The sequence below is a fragment of the Myotis lucifugus genome, unplaced genomic scaffold, assembly GCF_000147115.1.
Source record: "Myotis lucifugus unplaced genomic scaffold, Myoluc2.0 scaffold_106, whole genome shotgun sequence".
In the NCBI taxonomy this organism is placed as follows: domain Eukaryota; kingdom Metazoa; phylum Chordata; class Mammalia; order Chiroptera; family Vespertilionidae; genus Myotis; species Myotis lucifugus.
Genome location: NW_005871154.1, coordinates 836,308 through 850,458, shown reverse-complemented (window position 1 = coordinate 850,458; position 14,151 = coordinate 836,308). Strand labels below are relative to the sequence as shown.

Below are 14,151 nucleotides of genomic sequence, written 5' to 3'. Positions count from 1 at the left end.
CCCCTAACTGCCCCCCCTTCGTGGCCTTGGTTGCCTTTTACTGACCCCACTGGCCTGGTTGCCCCAACTGCCCCCCTTATCAGCCTAGTTGCCCCTAACTGCCCCATCCTGCTGGCCCTGGTCGCCCCAAACTGCTCCCCCCCGTCGGCCTGTCTCCCCCAACTGGCCCCCCTATTGGCCTAGTCATCCCCTCATGGCCCCCCACTGGCCTGGTCACCATACGCAGACTGCTGTTCGGTCATTTGGTCGTCCCTCACTAACCCCCTGCTGGCCTGGTCGCCCCACACAGCCTGCTGTTCAGTCATTGGTCATCCCTCACTAACCACCCTGCCAGCCTGTTCATAGGCAGCCATCTTGTGAGGGCATGAGGGTTAATTTGCATACTACCTCTTTATAATATAGGATATATATATATATATATTGATTTCAGAGAGGAAGAGAGAGATAGAAACATCAATTATAAGAGAATCATTGATCGCCTGTCTCCTGCACACCCACACTGGGGATCGAGCCAGCAACTTGGGCATGTGCCCTGACCAGAAATCACGGTAACCGTGACCTCCTGGTTCATAGGCTGACGCTCAACCACTGAACCACGCCAGCTGCCCCCCCTCCCCCCTTTCTCTACATGGCAACTTCTCCTCCTGCAAACAAGTGCATATATAGCAGGTCTTTATCTTAATTGCTGGCTAGTCTTAGCTTACACAAACTTTCAAACCCCAACTTTCTTTATGCCAGTATATTTTGTTTTGCCATTTCTTTTCCTTTAGTTTAGAGAGCTCAACTTAATTAAGAAACAGACCATGGTCTCGATCGTTATTACACATCTTCACAGACAAAATAAAAAAAAGAAAAAGAGACAGAGAAGGTTGAGGAAGAGAAAAAAAAAGTGGAATGGAACAAATAAACACTACAAAACAATGTAGAATGTAACTCAATGCAAATAAACTAAGATTTTCAGTGCAAAGGAAAGGTGTGCTTTCAGATTTTCCTTTGTAATCAAAGATAGGTTGCCCTATCTTGTTTGCCTCAGTGGATAGAGCATCAGCCTGTGGACTGAAGAGTCCCAGGTTAGATTCCTTCCAAGGGCACATGTATGGGTTGCAGGCTAGATCCCCAGTAAGGAGTGTGCAGGAGGCAGCCGAACAATGATCCTCTCTCATCATTGATGTTTCTATCTCTCTCTCTCCCTCTCCCTTCCTCTCTGAAATCAATAATATATATATATGTGTGTGTGTGTGTGTGTGTGTGTGTGTGTGTGTATATATATATATATATACTAGAGGCCCGGTGAACAAAAATTTGTGCACTCAGGGGGGTCCCTCAGCCCGGCCTATTCCTTCTTGCAGTCTGGGACCCCTCAGAGTATGCCCACCTGCTGGCTTAGGCCTGCTCCCTAGGGGATCGGGCCCAAGCTGTCAGTCAGACATCCCTCTGGCAGCCCGGCAGCCCTTGGGGGATGTCCACTTGCCAGCGGAGAGCAGACCTAAGCTGCAGTTGGACATCCTTAGTGCTGCTGAGGAGGTGGGAGAGGCTCCCACCACCACTTCTGTGCTTGCAGCCATCAGCCTGGCTTGTGGCTCAGCAGAGCTCCCCCTGTGGGAGCACACTGACCACCAGGGGACAGATCCTGCATTGAGTATCTGCCCCCTGGTGGTCAGTGTGTGTCATAGTGAGCAGTCATTCCCAGTCGTTCTGCTGTTAGGGTCAGTTTGCATATTACCCTTTTATTATATAGGATATAGACCTGGTGCCCGGGTGGGGGCTGGCTGGTTTGCCCTGAAGGGTGTCCTGGATCAGGGTGGGGATCCCGCTTGGGTGCCTGGCCAGCCTGGGTGAGGGGCTGATGGCTCTTTGCAGGCTGGTCAAGCCCCCCAGTGGGGACCCTCACCCCATGGGGTTTTGGTCAGCCTGGGTGAGGGGCTGAGGGCCGTTTTCAGGCTGCCCAAACCCCCTTCAGGGTGGGGATTCCCATTGGGGTGCCTGGCCAGCCTGGTGAGTGGCTGATGGCTGTTTTCAGACTGACCAAGCCCCCCAGCGACCAAAGCTCCAAGCCTTTCCTTTTTTTGTTTTGTATTCGCTCCAGCTCTGTGGCCATGGCGACTGGAAGCAGGTATCTGGGGTTTATTTACCTTCTATAATTGAAACTTTGTTGATTTGAGTGGAGCTCACAGCCAGCCGGGAAGCTTGGCTTCCTCCATCATTGGGGCAACCAAGCCTCCTGCTTGCTCCAGCTCCGTGGCTGCTGGCCGCTATCTTGGTTGGGTTAATTTGCATATAGTCACTCTGATTGGCTGGTGGGTGTGGCTTAAGGCATAGTGAATGTACGGTCAATTTGCATGTTCGTCTATTATTAGGTAAGATGAAGATAGGTGACTATGAGGAGAGAGATTTCTTTTATCTACTCTCTTGTTTTCTGCTTAAGATGCTGAGTACTTCTCTCTTCCCTGGTGACAAATGTCCTTGAAGGGAATGAAAAGCCTTTCATTAGGCTTGTACCAATATGATGGGGTATGTTCCTATAAAAGTGTGGTTCTTGGGCCAACAGTATTAATTTTATCTGAGAACTTATTAGAAAGTCAGAATTGTAGGCTCTACCTCAGACTCACTGAATCTAAATCTGTGTTCTATTAAGATCTCAGGTTAGTCGTATGCACATTAGTCTGAGAAGCTGTGCTCTCAGGAATCTTTTCAGGTAACTCCACAAATTTAATAAGAAGGTGCGATTTTTTGCTCTATTTTCCTTTTGCTTTCCGTGAATATTATCTTTGTTGAGACTTTAAAAAAGTGATGATTTAGTGATTTCAAATGCTGGGGGATAATGTCTGCTACTTGAATATGAATCTTCCTCCAAACAAAAACTACAAATAAAACCACACATAATCCATGCCTTCAGCATTAGTAGCACAAAGAATATCTATCCTAGAAAAATGATCACTAAATATTAAAAGAAAAAAAAGTGGTTGAAATAGAAGACAGGTAAGAAATGTCCAAAATAAGACAATGTTTACTAATTAGATTAAGTAGATGTTTGGGTTGGGGATATGAGAGTTTCTTGAAAGGGAGGTTGGCTCAGTTTGCATGGACCTTTTATGCCCTTTGCTCTCCTTTCTTCTGCCTGGAATAAGGACGTGATGGTGAAGGGGTCATCTTGAGATAATTAAAGGGAAAACAGAGACTTGAAGACATCTCAGATGTAGCATACTGACATTACCAATACCATGTCACTTATCTTGGTACCTTTAGTTACATGATAAAAATTAGTTCCCATCATTTTTACTACGTTTCTGTTTTATGTAACTGAATGCTAATACATTTGATAAGCTTTTAACATAGTACCTATGTTACACAGTAAGCACTTGATAAATGTTTGATATTATTAATAATAAAGCTTTATAATTTACATCCATTTAATGCTGATATAAATGCACATTTTTTTGGAAGAATTATTTATCCTTATCTTTATCTAAGTAGCTTGGACTTAAAAAAAGTTCTAATTTTTTTTTAAAAAAAATCAAAAACTACCTTAGACTCTTACCTCCAAAACCTAAAATGAGATATAAGAAAAATTGAAACTCTTTACTGAAAATTTAATCCAGGGCCTATACTAAATGTTCTGTATACATTTTCACTCCTAATCCACACAAAAACTTTCTCAAAAAGGTTTAACCTCCTTTTTACTGAAGTGGAAACTAAAACTGAAATATGTTAAGTAATTTGCTCAAAGCCACCTTTCTATTAAGGGGAAAGACTATTGTTAAATTTATGTGCATCTAACTCCAAAGCTCATGTCCATAAAAAAATCACATATTAACCATTACAGTCAATTACACATTATTTTGGTTAGAAATAACACACCTTGGAAAATAACAAAAAAAATCTGAAAACGGTACATTGTGTCAAGAACTCCTGGAAAACCCTGCTTTGCAGGCTGGAAGGGTTCAAGATTATCCTTCACAACAAGTCTTTCTTCATCTCTGGAAAAGATGAATGTAATTAACTGTTCCCCCAGAGAGGGTGGCATTTCAGTCTTAAACCATCCCATTCCCAGATGATAATCATATCAATAAACACAACAAGAAGAAAGGGTGGAGTTCAAAAGTCTGAGAGTCTTCAAAATGTTTCTACCCTTCACTGGTGGTCCTCACATGCTGGTACGCATCAGAATTTCCTGGAGGGCTTGTTAAAACACAGAGTGCTGGGCCCCAACCCCAGGTTTTCTGAGTCCATTAGTCTGAGAATCAGTAATTCTAAAAATATCCCGAGTGACACTGATGTTGTGGTACAGCAAGTAAGGAGGCCTGGCAGGGAGTGAGCTGGCAGAGGTGGTGATTTTAAATATGGTGATCAGGGTAAACCCTTCACATTTTTTGAATTCACTTGGTGGGAGGTGGGAGGTAGCAGTCCACACTGTTTGGATTTTAGGAACAACTTAAGAAAGGAAAATTCACCAGAAGAGTGCTAAGAAATCTCTGTAATTAATGTTTGATCATTACTTAAGGCAACCTCGTGCATAAATAAAAGCAACATTGTTTGGAAAAACGCTATAATTGATGTTTGTTTCTTGGATTTCTGACTCATTCAATCAAGGTCTTATAAACAGAAGCCATGAATTACTTAGGGTCTGTAGGGACAACAACTCTTTGGCAAGGAATTCCTATAAAACAGACATATTATCAAAATTATACTATCTTAACCATTATAAATTGGTAAATGTAATATAAGACAGGCTTTTAACAGCTACTCTAATAGTCATTCAAGCTATAGAGTTCATACATTATTTCTAAAATTACCGTTTAACTCTTATAACATCTCGCTTGTCTAGAGCTAAGGACGTTGTTGAGAAGCTACAACTTACTTGATGCAAAAAGGAGGCGTTTCTATCCAAGACCATTAAAATGGGACTTTAAGATTTTTAACAAAGAGAGAACTTAGGGCCACTTTCTCAACTGATAGACAATCTCTGAGTCAAAGCAGAAAAACAATAATACCAAAAAGTGAGAAACATCTGATGCATGACAGCTGAGATTGTAGGACAGACAGAACAAGGAAGGTAAATAGCTCTCAAAGGCACTGGATGGAGCATCACACATGCTTATCTCCTAGAACAGTGGTTCTCAACCTTCCTGATGCCGTGACCCTTTAATACAGTTCCTCATGTTGTGGTGACCCCCAACCATAAAATTATTTCCATTGCTACTTCATAACTGTAATTTTGCTACTGTTATGAATCGTAATGTAAATATCTGATATGCAGGATGTATTTTCATTGTTTCAAATTGAACATAATCAAAGCATAGTGATTAATCACAAAAACAATATGTAATTATATATGTGTTTTCCGATGGTCTTAGGCGACCCCTGTGAAAGGGTCGTTCGACCCCCAAAGGGTTGTGACCCACAGGTTGAGAACCGCTGTCCTAGAAAGTGTTTACTTCCTCAGCTTATTTTGAGATGTCAGCTTCCTGACCATGCCATTATAGGCTGGCTCATCTTGGCTTTATCCTTGAAGCAGTTCTCATCTGAGCCTAGAATGAGTTCTGTCAATACTGAGGCATCTTGATTGCATGCACTAAGAGTTCCTTCACTTATCATATGTCTGAGTCAAAATCCTTACATTGCAGCAGTGCTCAGTTTTGGCAGATTTTGAGTTTTTTGTTTGAAGGACTTAGGGTTAAAATGCTGAGCTCTTAACCTGTGGAGTCTGCGCTAACTCCAGTTAGTCTCAGAATTAAATTAAATTGCAGGATACCCAGCTGGTATCAAATAATTGGTTGGTGTGGAAAAACACACACCCTCAAATCTGGTGTCAGAGTATTGTATGTAGGAATAAAGGAGAGACGGGGAGTTTTTCCCATACTACTACTTTTATCTCCATTTGAAATACAGAAAAAGTGATGCTGAGAGAGACTTGCCACTTGTTCCCAGTCATGGGGCCAGTAAGCTGATGCAACCTAAGTGAAAAACCTTGAACTCCTTCCTTGAACTTTTTCCTTGCATGCTATCCTCTTTCCCTCCCTCCCCTCTCCTTTTCATCCCATTCATTCTCCCTCTTCCTCTTGTTCAATAATCTTCACATTATTGTGCCTCCTAACATTCTCAGACATCTATCTGCTCTCCTTCTTACTATTACCACTTCCCTCCTGAGTATGAAATTGTCAACTAGCTAGTGTGCTGGCCCCATGTATTGATGTATGTCCCTATCTGGCTCCATGATAAATCATGAAAATGCAAATCTAATTATTTTGCTCATTTGCTTAAAATTATTTCATTGCTATCCATTATTCCACAATAAAGTCTAAGCTACTTTAAATGACATACAATAGTCCCTGCCCTCATTTCTCCTATACATCTCCTTGAATATATGTTTGTGCATGTACAGACACATAGTTTTTCAGCCATAGGAAGGTGATGTCTCAATGAACCATGCACTTCCATGGCTCCTCATGCTATTATGCTCCTTGCTCCATCTAAAAAGCCTCTTCATCTGGTTTCATACATAGCACCTTTCAAGATTTTACTTAGGGGGAATTCAACTTCATATGAATAAACTACACAGGAAGGCACTTTCTATTTTCTTCTCTCATTAAATTTAGTACATTTCTTAAAATGAGCACATCTTATCACATTGCTATAATTAATTTCTCCATTTAATTCTGATTCTGCTTCCCCCCACCCCATAACTTCAGGCCCCTCAAAACCACACACTATGTCCTAACCATTTTAATACTAGAGGCCCAATGCACGAAATTCATGCAAAGGGCTTGGCCCTCACAGCCCCGGCTTGGTCCAGAAGGATGTCTGGTCTAATTAGCATATTATACTTTTTATTATTATAGATTCTCAGTAATTGTGACTGCTTCTGGTTCACAGTAATTATTCAACAAATGCCTGAAGAATGGATGAACAGATGAATAAATGAATAAATGAGAAGTAGTATAGAACAATTAAGTATAATTTGGGGGCCAAAGAGACCTGGGTGTGAGATCCAGCTCTTCAATGGGATTTTGAATAAGGTACTTAATCCACTTAGATCCCGTTCCCTAATATGTAAAATTTGAACATTGGGGAAATAGTACTCCCTAACTCATAGGGAAATGGTAAGGATTAAATAGAATAATGCATGTAAAGCATTTAACACAATTCTTGGCATGTAAAAGTTTTCATTAAGTGCCATTATTTTTACTATGAATGGAGATAACTTAGTTCAAATATACTAGTACTGTAGACATGAGATTGAACAAAAATTATTGAAGAGGGATGGTTGTTTAGAAGAAGAGGAACTCAAAACTTTCTTTGAGGAAAAAAGGAAGATAAACTGAAGAATAGATGAAATTGGGGAAGGTCATTTGAGGCTCTTCAGTTTAAGCATATTGCCCAACATCACTGTTGAAAGCCTATTTTAAGCAGCCCATTGGAAAGGACATTGGGTTAAGACACTGCTTTTATTGCTCAAGAAATCAAGGTTGTTCTTTGGTGTCAAACCAAGCCAAACAGGAACAGCTCTGAATTTGTCCTAAATAATATTCCTCTCTCTAAACAGTCCTGACACTAAGCATAAAGACAACTTGATCTTTATGAGAACCAAACAGAGATATGCAACATTTTATTCCTGTATTTTCACCATATTTTTATTTTTATTTTTTTACTTTTAATTTCTTTATTGATTAAGGTATTACATATGTGTCCTTATCTCCCCATTACTCCCCCACACTCATGCCCTCACCCACTGTTGTCTGTGTCCATTGGTTAGGCTTATATGCATGCATACAAGTCCTTTGGTTGATCTCCCAGTATTTTTATACACACGATGTTTAAACTTTCCAGAGTGAATGGATCATGTTTTGTTGGCCTAACTGCTAAAATGATTGGAAGTCATTTGTGATTAAAAGTATGCCAAATGTCCTCAACCATTTTACATCTCCAAGGACAGGGGTATTTGCAGCTACCTTCTAGTCTAAATGCATTTTAACCTAAGTCCTTCAAAGTTACTAGCAATGACACCAGCTAAGGAATGATCAACAAAACTTAAGATTCATTATCTCCATTTCTTCCCTCTAATTTATAGATCAGCATTTTCTTCTTTTAGATCACCCGTCTCTTTCTGTCTCTCATGAATGGCCACCCCTATTCATGCTCTGAGAATTTTCATGTCACGCTGTCCTCAGTTACATGCTGATTAGAATGGACGTGCCTGGCTTTAGCAATGGGTCAAGTGTAAGTTCACGAAAGTAATAATGTGATTAGTGAACAATATGTTTTAGAAAAATGTTTCCCACCACCATTGCATGTAACATTTGTTTTTAAATGCCTTTCCCTTAAAACGTGGGTGAGTGCACATGCGCGCACACACATACATTTCAAGAACTAGTTAGTTCTTCACGATTAATTTTCTCTTTTTATTCTTGTTTATCTTTCCCCCTTTTTAAATAAAGAATACCCTTTACCTTTTACTGGGTGCCATTATCTATTAGGTGTCTCTTGGTAACAAGATGCTTTAGGTTATAAATACTATGCTAACTAGAGAATCCACCCCAATCCAAATTACCACAGTCCCATCAACAGCTACATTAACCAGTGTCAAGTGAGTCTCACAGAAAGGCTGGCTACAATACGCTCTGTGAATATCACTCTGTGACACTACGTAACATAGGGCAAATAACTTGCTTCTTCACCCATGTGTTAGCTCTGAAAACATATCTCTCATTAAGAAAAACTATATTCATAGAAAAGATCTCAGAATAAATAGGTATACTGTGCTGAGATAAAAGCAACAAATAATAACGCTTTGATTAAATGTTCAGCTTTCCAGAAATTTTTGTGTGTCACAAAATATGAAGTTCCTTTGTTTTTAGTTATCTTCAATAATGAATAAATGAGAATAGTATACTTGAGAGTGAATATTAATGGAATAAAGGAGGATATTTAAAAGGATAAATAATCCAAAATTTGTTTAAATTAGAATGAGACACACAAAAATCCCTGCCCGCTTGTATTTGTTAATTGGCCCTTACCATAGCTCTCTCTTCTCCTTCCCCAGCAATTTTCACATGGGCATTGCTTCCATGCCCATGCCCTTCCCTGGACCAAGGCAACACTCCCTGGGCACAGCACAAATAGAATTCTATTTCCCCCCTCTCTTCCACTAACACCTTCTAAAATTCTACTGCCAAACTAGACATTAAATGTGCAATGGGAAGATGTGAAGTTTAATATTATATAACTTAAAGAAACAAACTCTATTTAATTTAAGATTTTTATATAAATATTACAGACCCAGAAATCTTTAATTAGCATGCTTTCATTTGATGCTTTAGAGAACTGAACCTCATAAAAATGTTAAATGGCCACCAAACACTAGTGTTAGTAATAATCTAGAAATAGTGAATAAACAAACTTCCCTATGTATTAATAAGGGCAGGTTGACAAAAGTTATGCTGATATAAGAGCTATCCTCCAAGATGGGTCAATAATCTATTTCCCTAAGATTCTGGAAATGGGCAAACCTAGTTAATTCTGTATGCAATTTTAAATGAATAATAATAAAACCTGCAGTTAGAGTGGAGTACTCCTATGTGTAAACTGGGTTTTAAGTATTTTTTTAAATTTTTTAAAAATATATTTATTGATTTCAGAGAGAAAGGGAGAAAGAGAGAGAGATAGAAACATCAATGATGAGAGAGAATCATTGATCGGCTGCCTCCTGCTTGCCCCCACTGGGGATCGAGCCCACAACCCAGGCACGTGCCCTTGGCCGGAATGGAACCAGGGACCCTTCAGTCCGCAGGCTGACGCTTTATCCACCGAGCCAAGCCGGCTAGGGCTTACGTATTTTTTTTGTTTAATTTATTTAATCTTCATAACACCCCTGAGTGTAGGCTTTGTTAACACCCTTTTGCACACAAGTGGAACTGAGGCACAGAGGGTTAAGGTGTCTCAGGTCACATCCGCTGGTGAGGCGGTCTGCTTCAGATTCCACACTCTCAACTGCTGTAATATGGTGTGTGTGGCATCTATAGATGATTTTTATTCTTTTAATCCACAGAAACCAAAAAGAATATATCTACCCCAAGGAACAGAGTGGCAAAAGATTGTCACATGGTGTCTCTCTTAAATATTAGAATGAATCACATCACTATCCAAAAAGTAACCTAAGAACAAGAAGAAAACACGTAAGGCCATGCAGCTAAGAAAACCTAGGGAAATAGCAGCAAACCGGTCACCAGCTGAGAAACCACTTGATTCCTCTCTTTAAGCAACAGTATCAGGCAGACAGTAGCCTAGAGGAAGAAAAGCAGGCATCACTGGCCTCTGCAAATAACAGCCTTGGGGAAAAATGAAGATAGACATGCATCAGTCACTTCAGGCACCTCCCTCCTCCCCGTCAATATGTACATGGAAGAGGAATGTATTAATACCAGGCTATCCAGGCACATGTATGTCCCTGTGTGTTGTAAGGGCATTGCAAGATTATTGCTAGAGATTAAATAGGGATTCATATATAAAACAATGAACAAATAATTTGAATTCTATATTTATTTTTGTTTTGAGAGTTAAGTAAATATTATTAAAGCTAATTATTAGGGGGGAAAGTTACCCTAGAAAGAGAAATTCAGTGACTACTTGAATAAACTGCCCAATCGATCAAAGAAGGAATCATTTAGCATAGTGATTAGTTTTGATGAAAAATGTGTGAACCAAGCTTTAGCTCTTTAACTTGGTGACCTTTCTTTTTTATTTACGATATTAGTTTATTCATTCTTTAGCCTCTTGCATACTAGCTAGTAAAGAGTGTCAGACATTCATAGAGTAGAGGGAGCTTGGAGCTTCCCCAGGAAGCATCAAGATAGCAGCATCTACCAGCCTTTAGAAAGAGGATGCCTAATTGAAAACAAAACAAAAATCCCTGGTAACTCTTTATTCTCTGCAAAGATGAAGGACTATTCCTTCAGCCAAATAAGTACACCTGTGGCATCTAAGAGAGTCAAGGTCTGCCCCCATTTAGAAAGGACCAGGAGATAACACTTCTCATAACTATAAAGACAGTACAGAGGAATCTGTGGAAATTGCTAAAATCACATCTAGCACATGGGTATGTGAAAACCACTTATACCATATGAATAAACCCTTGCATTTTTAAAGAATAGAAACAGGAAACCAGACGGACACTCAGAGTGTCTGTGTCTGTTGATACAGCACCAAGCAAAGAGAAACACACGGCCAGACACTGACGCAGACCGTTTGGTTTGCACTCTCAACAGTTCCCAGCCACAGCTGGCTGCACTTGCAAGCGAGTCTTTTTTTCTCTGACCCAGCTGTGCAGAGCCTGGGACATTATATTGCAAAAGATGCCCAAATTAGTTAGGCTAAGTTATTCTGGCTTTTTCAGAAATCTTAAGAAAGAACACATTTTGTCTTTGTCCTCCCAAATCTCTCCCATTACTTACTTGCCCACTCCCTTTTCAATACCCAGTCACTCCTATTGCTTACTTGGGATATTTTCTAGACTGAATGAAGGGCAGAATCTCAGAGTCTTGACTAGATGAAGGAAGTAGTAAATCTCGAAGTCGTTCTGTCAAAAGAAAAATGAACACCAAGCTGTAAAAAAAATGTCATGAAAATAATTTCAAAATAGAATTATTTCCTCTTCTCTCACATTTGTTAACTATTTGACTGTGCATCCTTTATTAGAAATTTACTCACTGATCTCTATACTACTAAATTATATCTATTTCACTTTAATGATTATGTATCTTTTTATGATTAAGATACCACAACTGCGAATATGAAAATATCAAGTATTTCCGAAACCGGTTTGGCTCAGTGGATAGAGCGTCGGCCTGCGGACTGAAGGGTCCCGGGTTCGATTCCGGTCAAGGGCATGTACCTTGGTTGCGGGCACATCCCCAGGAGGGGGTGTGCAGGAGGCAGCTGATCGATGTTTCTAGCTCTCTATCCCTCTCCCTTCCTCTCTGTGAAAATCAATAAAATATATATTTAAAATATAGATCAATGTGAGCTTTCAAGTATTTACTAGTATAGACCAATAAAATCTTATAATTGAAAGATTAGATAAAATAGACATGACCAATAAATATACCAAGAGATGCACAATCTCATTAGTAACCTGTGAAATGCAAACCAAAATCACACACCATTAGATAGCATTCACGTTACATGGCATGGAATTGACAGACATTAATCTCACAAGACCAAGTGTTAGAAAAAATATAGATCAATGTGAGCTTTCTATGCTTCTGGTGGGAATGCAAGTTGGCCCAATAGCTTTGGAAAAACGATTTGGCATTATCTTTTAAGTTTAACCCTTGCACACACTATGAGCCAATATTTCCATTCCCAGATAGAAACTCTGAAGAAACCTTCAGATATGTCTTAGGCAGCAAGTAAAAATGTTCATAGCAGACACTGTTCACAACTGCACAATATAAACAACTGAACTGCCCATTGTCAGGAGAATGGACAATCTGTGGTATATTCACACAATGGAATATTAATTGAAATAAAACTGAATGAAATCAGTTACAAATAAAAACATAGTGAATCATATTAGTATGCTGTTGAGTGGAAAATAGCAACAGAATACATATATAGAAGAATATCATTCTTCTGTTGAGTTAAATAAACAACAACTAAGCAATGTATTGTTTACGTACGTTATATATGAAAAAACACACAAACAAACCAATGATAAAAGGGATGATATACACAACTCAGGATAATAGCTACCTTTTAGGCGGAGTAAGGGGATTAAATAAAAAAGCAAAGGTGTAACTATTAATATTTCGCATGTATTAAGTGTAGCATCATGAATGAGTGAATGAATAAGTGAATGAAAGCCAGGAACTGTCCAATGATAATATTAGCCCATGAACCAAGAATCTATATTATAAAAGGCCTGTGGCCTTAATACCATAACAACCAAAGACCGGCGCATGTGGGTGAGGCTGTGCGATTTCTTGCACTGGGCTTCTAGCTTGATGAATAAAATTCTGTCCTTATGCAGTTGGTAATGAAGGGAGGAGGGGGAGGTTAAGAGAGAGGGAGGAAGAGAAAAAAGCAGGGAGGGAGGGAGGAAGGAAGAGAGAAGAGTGGGATAAGGAGGAAGGGAAGGAAAAAGAAAATGAGAAAGAAAGAGAAGGCAAAGCAGAGAAAGGAAGAATCCCAGTCCTACCTTAGATCTAGTTAGACTGTACAGTTATCTGCTCTGTGTAATCTACCATTCTACTACAGATCCCATGTATCTAGGACTAGAGCTATTCATTACCTCTAGAGGCATTCCTAATGGGAGGCTTCCCTGATCCCGGCTTTCTTCCTCTCCTACCATATCTGGAATAGATGTCCCTACTCTACTCCTAGTATACTCTGTGCTTACACTCTTACAGAATTTATCACACTACATTTTTATTGTTATATGGTAGATACATATTCTAGTATCTATGGTACAGTGTCACCAGAATATGGAACATTATCTGTTGCATTCACATTAAGGTGCTAGATAAGTGTTCACTGAAAGAATATTTACAATTTCCACTTTTTGCTGCATACAGAAAACTGTATGCCACGGTTAATCACAGTGCCTTTACAAGAGCCCAGATGCTATCAACCATGAGAAGCAAGGAGACCTGTATTTCAGCTGTGATAATCACAACATCAGGCTGAGACAGAGCGTAACACTGGAACTCCAGGCTTCAGTCAATCTGTCACTCCCTGAAGGTGAGCAATTTCCACAAAATACTGAAAATCTACACTTGAGGACATTCGCCATTTCCCAGTTACTGAATAGTTACATGTTACGCATTTGTGAGCATCATGGCTACAAAGTATGGCTGAGAAGCAGGATGTGGATTTTTATTAAAACATGCTGAATCAGATATTTAGCTCACTTCTACTGTTCTTTGTGTTTTCACCACTCCGACAGTTGTTATAAAACACTTAGGGAAGAACTAAAAAAGTCTAAAACAGGTGGTTTTAATCCCCAGTTCACATGAAAACACAATTTATTTTTTTCTCTTTTGAGTATACTTATTCTTTAATTTGAGTTCATATTTTTAAAAAATTAAGCTACATTGTTGACTGATATACTGCAATTTTTAATCAACAGAATTAAAGTTCATTTCAATGAAATGTCTA

At 39.4% G+C, this 14,151-nt stretch overlaps 1 protein-coding gene across 1 annotated transcript in view; it reads right to left on the bottom strand.

Moving 5' to 3' along the window:
- NOX4 (NADPH oxidase 4) overlaps positions 1-14,151 on the bottom strand; it is a 149,353-nt gene that overhangs the window by 31,937 nt on the left and 103,265 nt on the right. Inside the window, exon 13 of the mRNA XM_006092917.3 lies at positions 11,491-11,572. Coding sequence (XP_006092979.1) covers positions 11,491-11,572 — 82 coding nt within the window. The remainder of the gene's footprint in view (positions 1-11,490; positions 11,573-14,151) is intronic.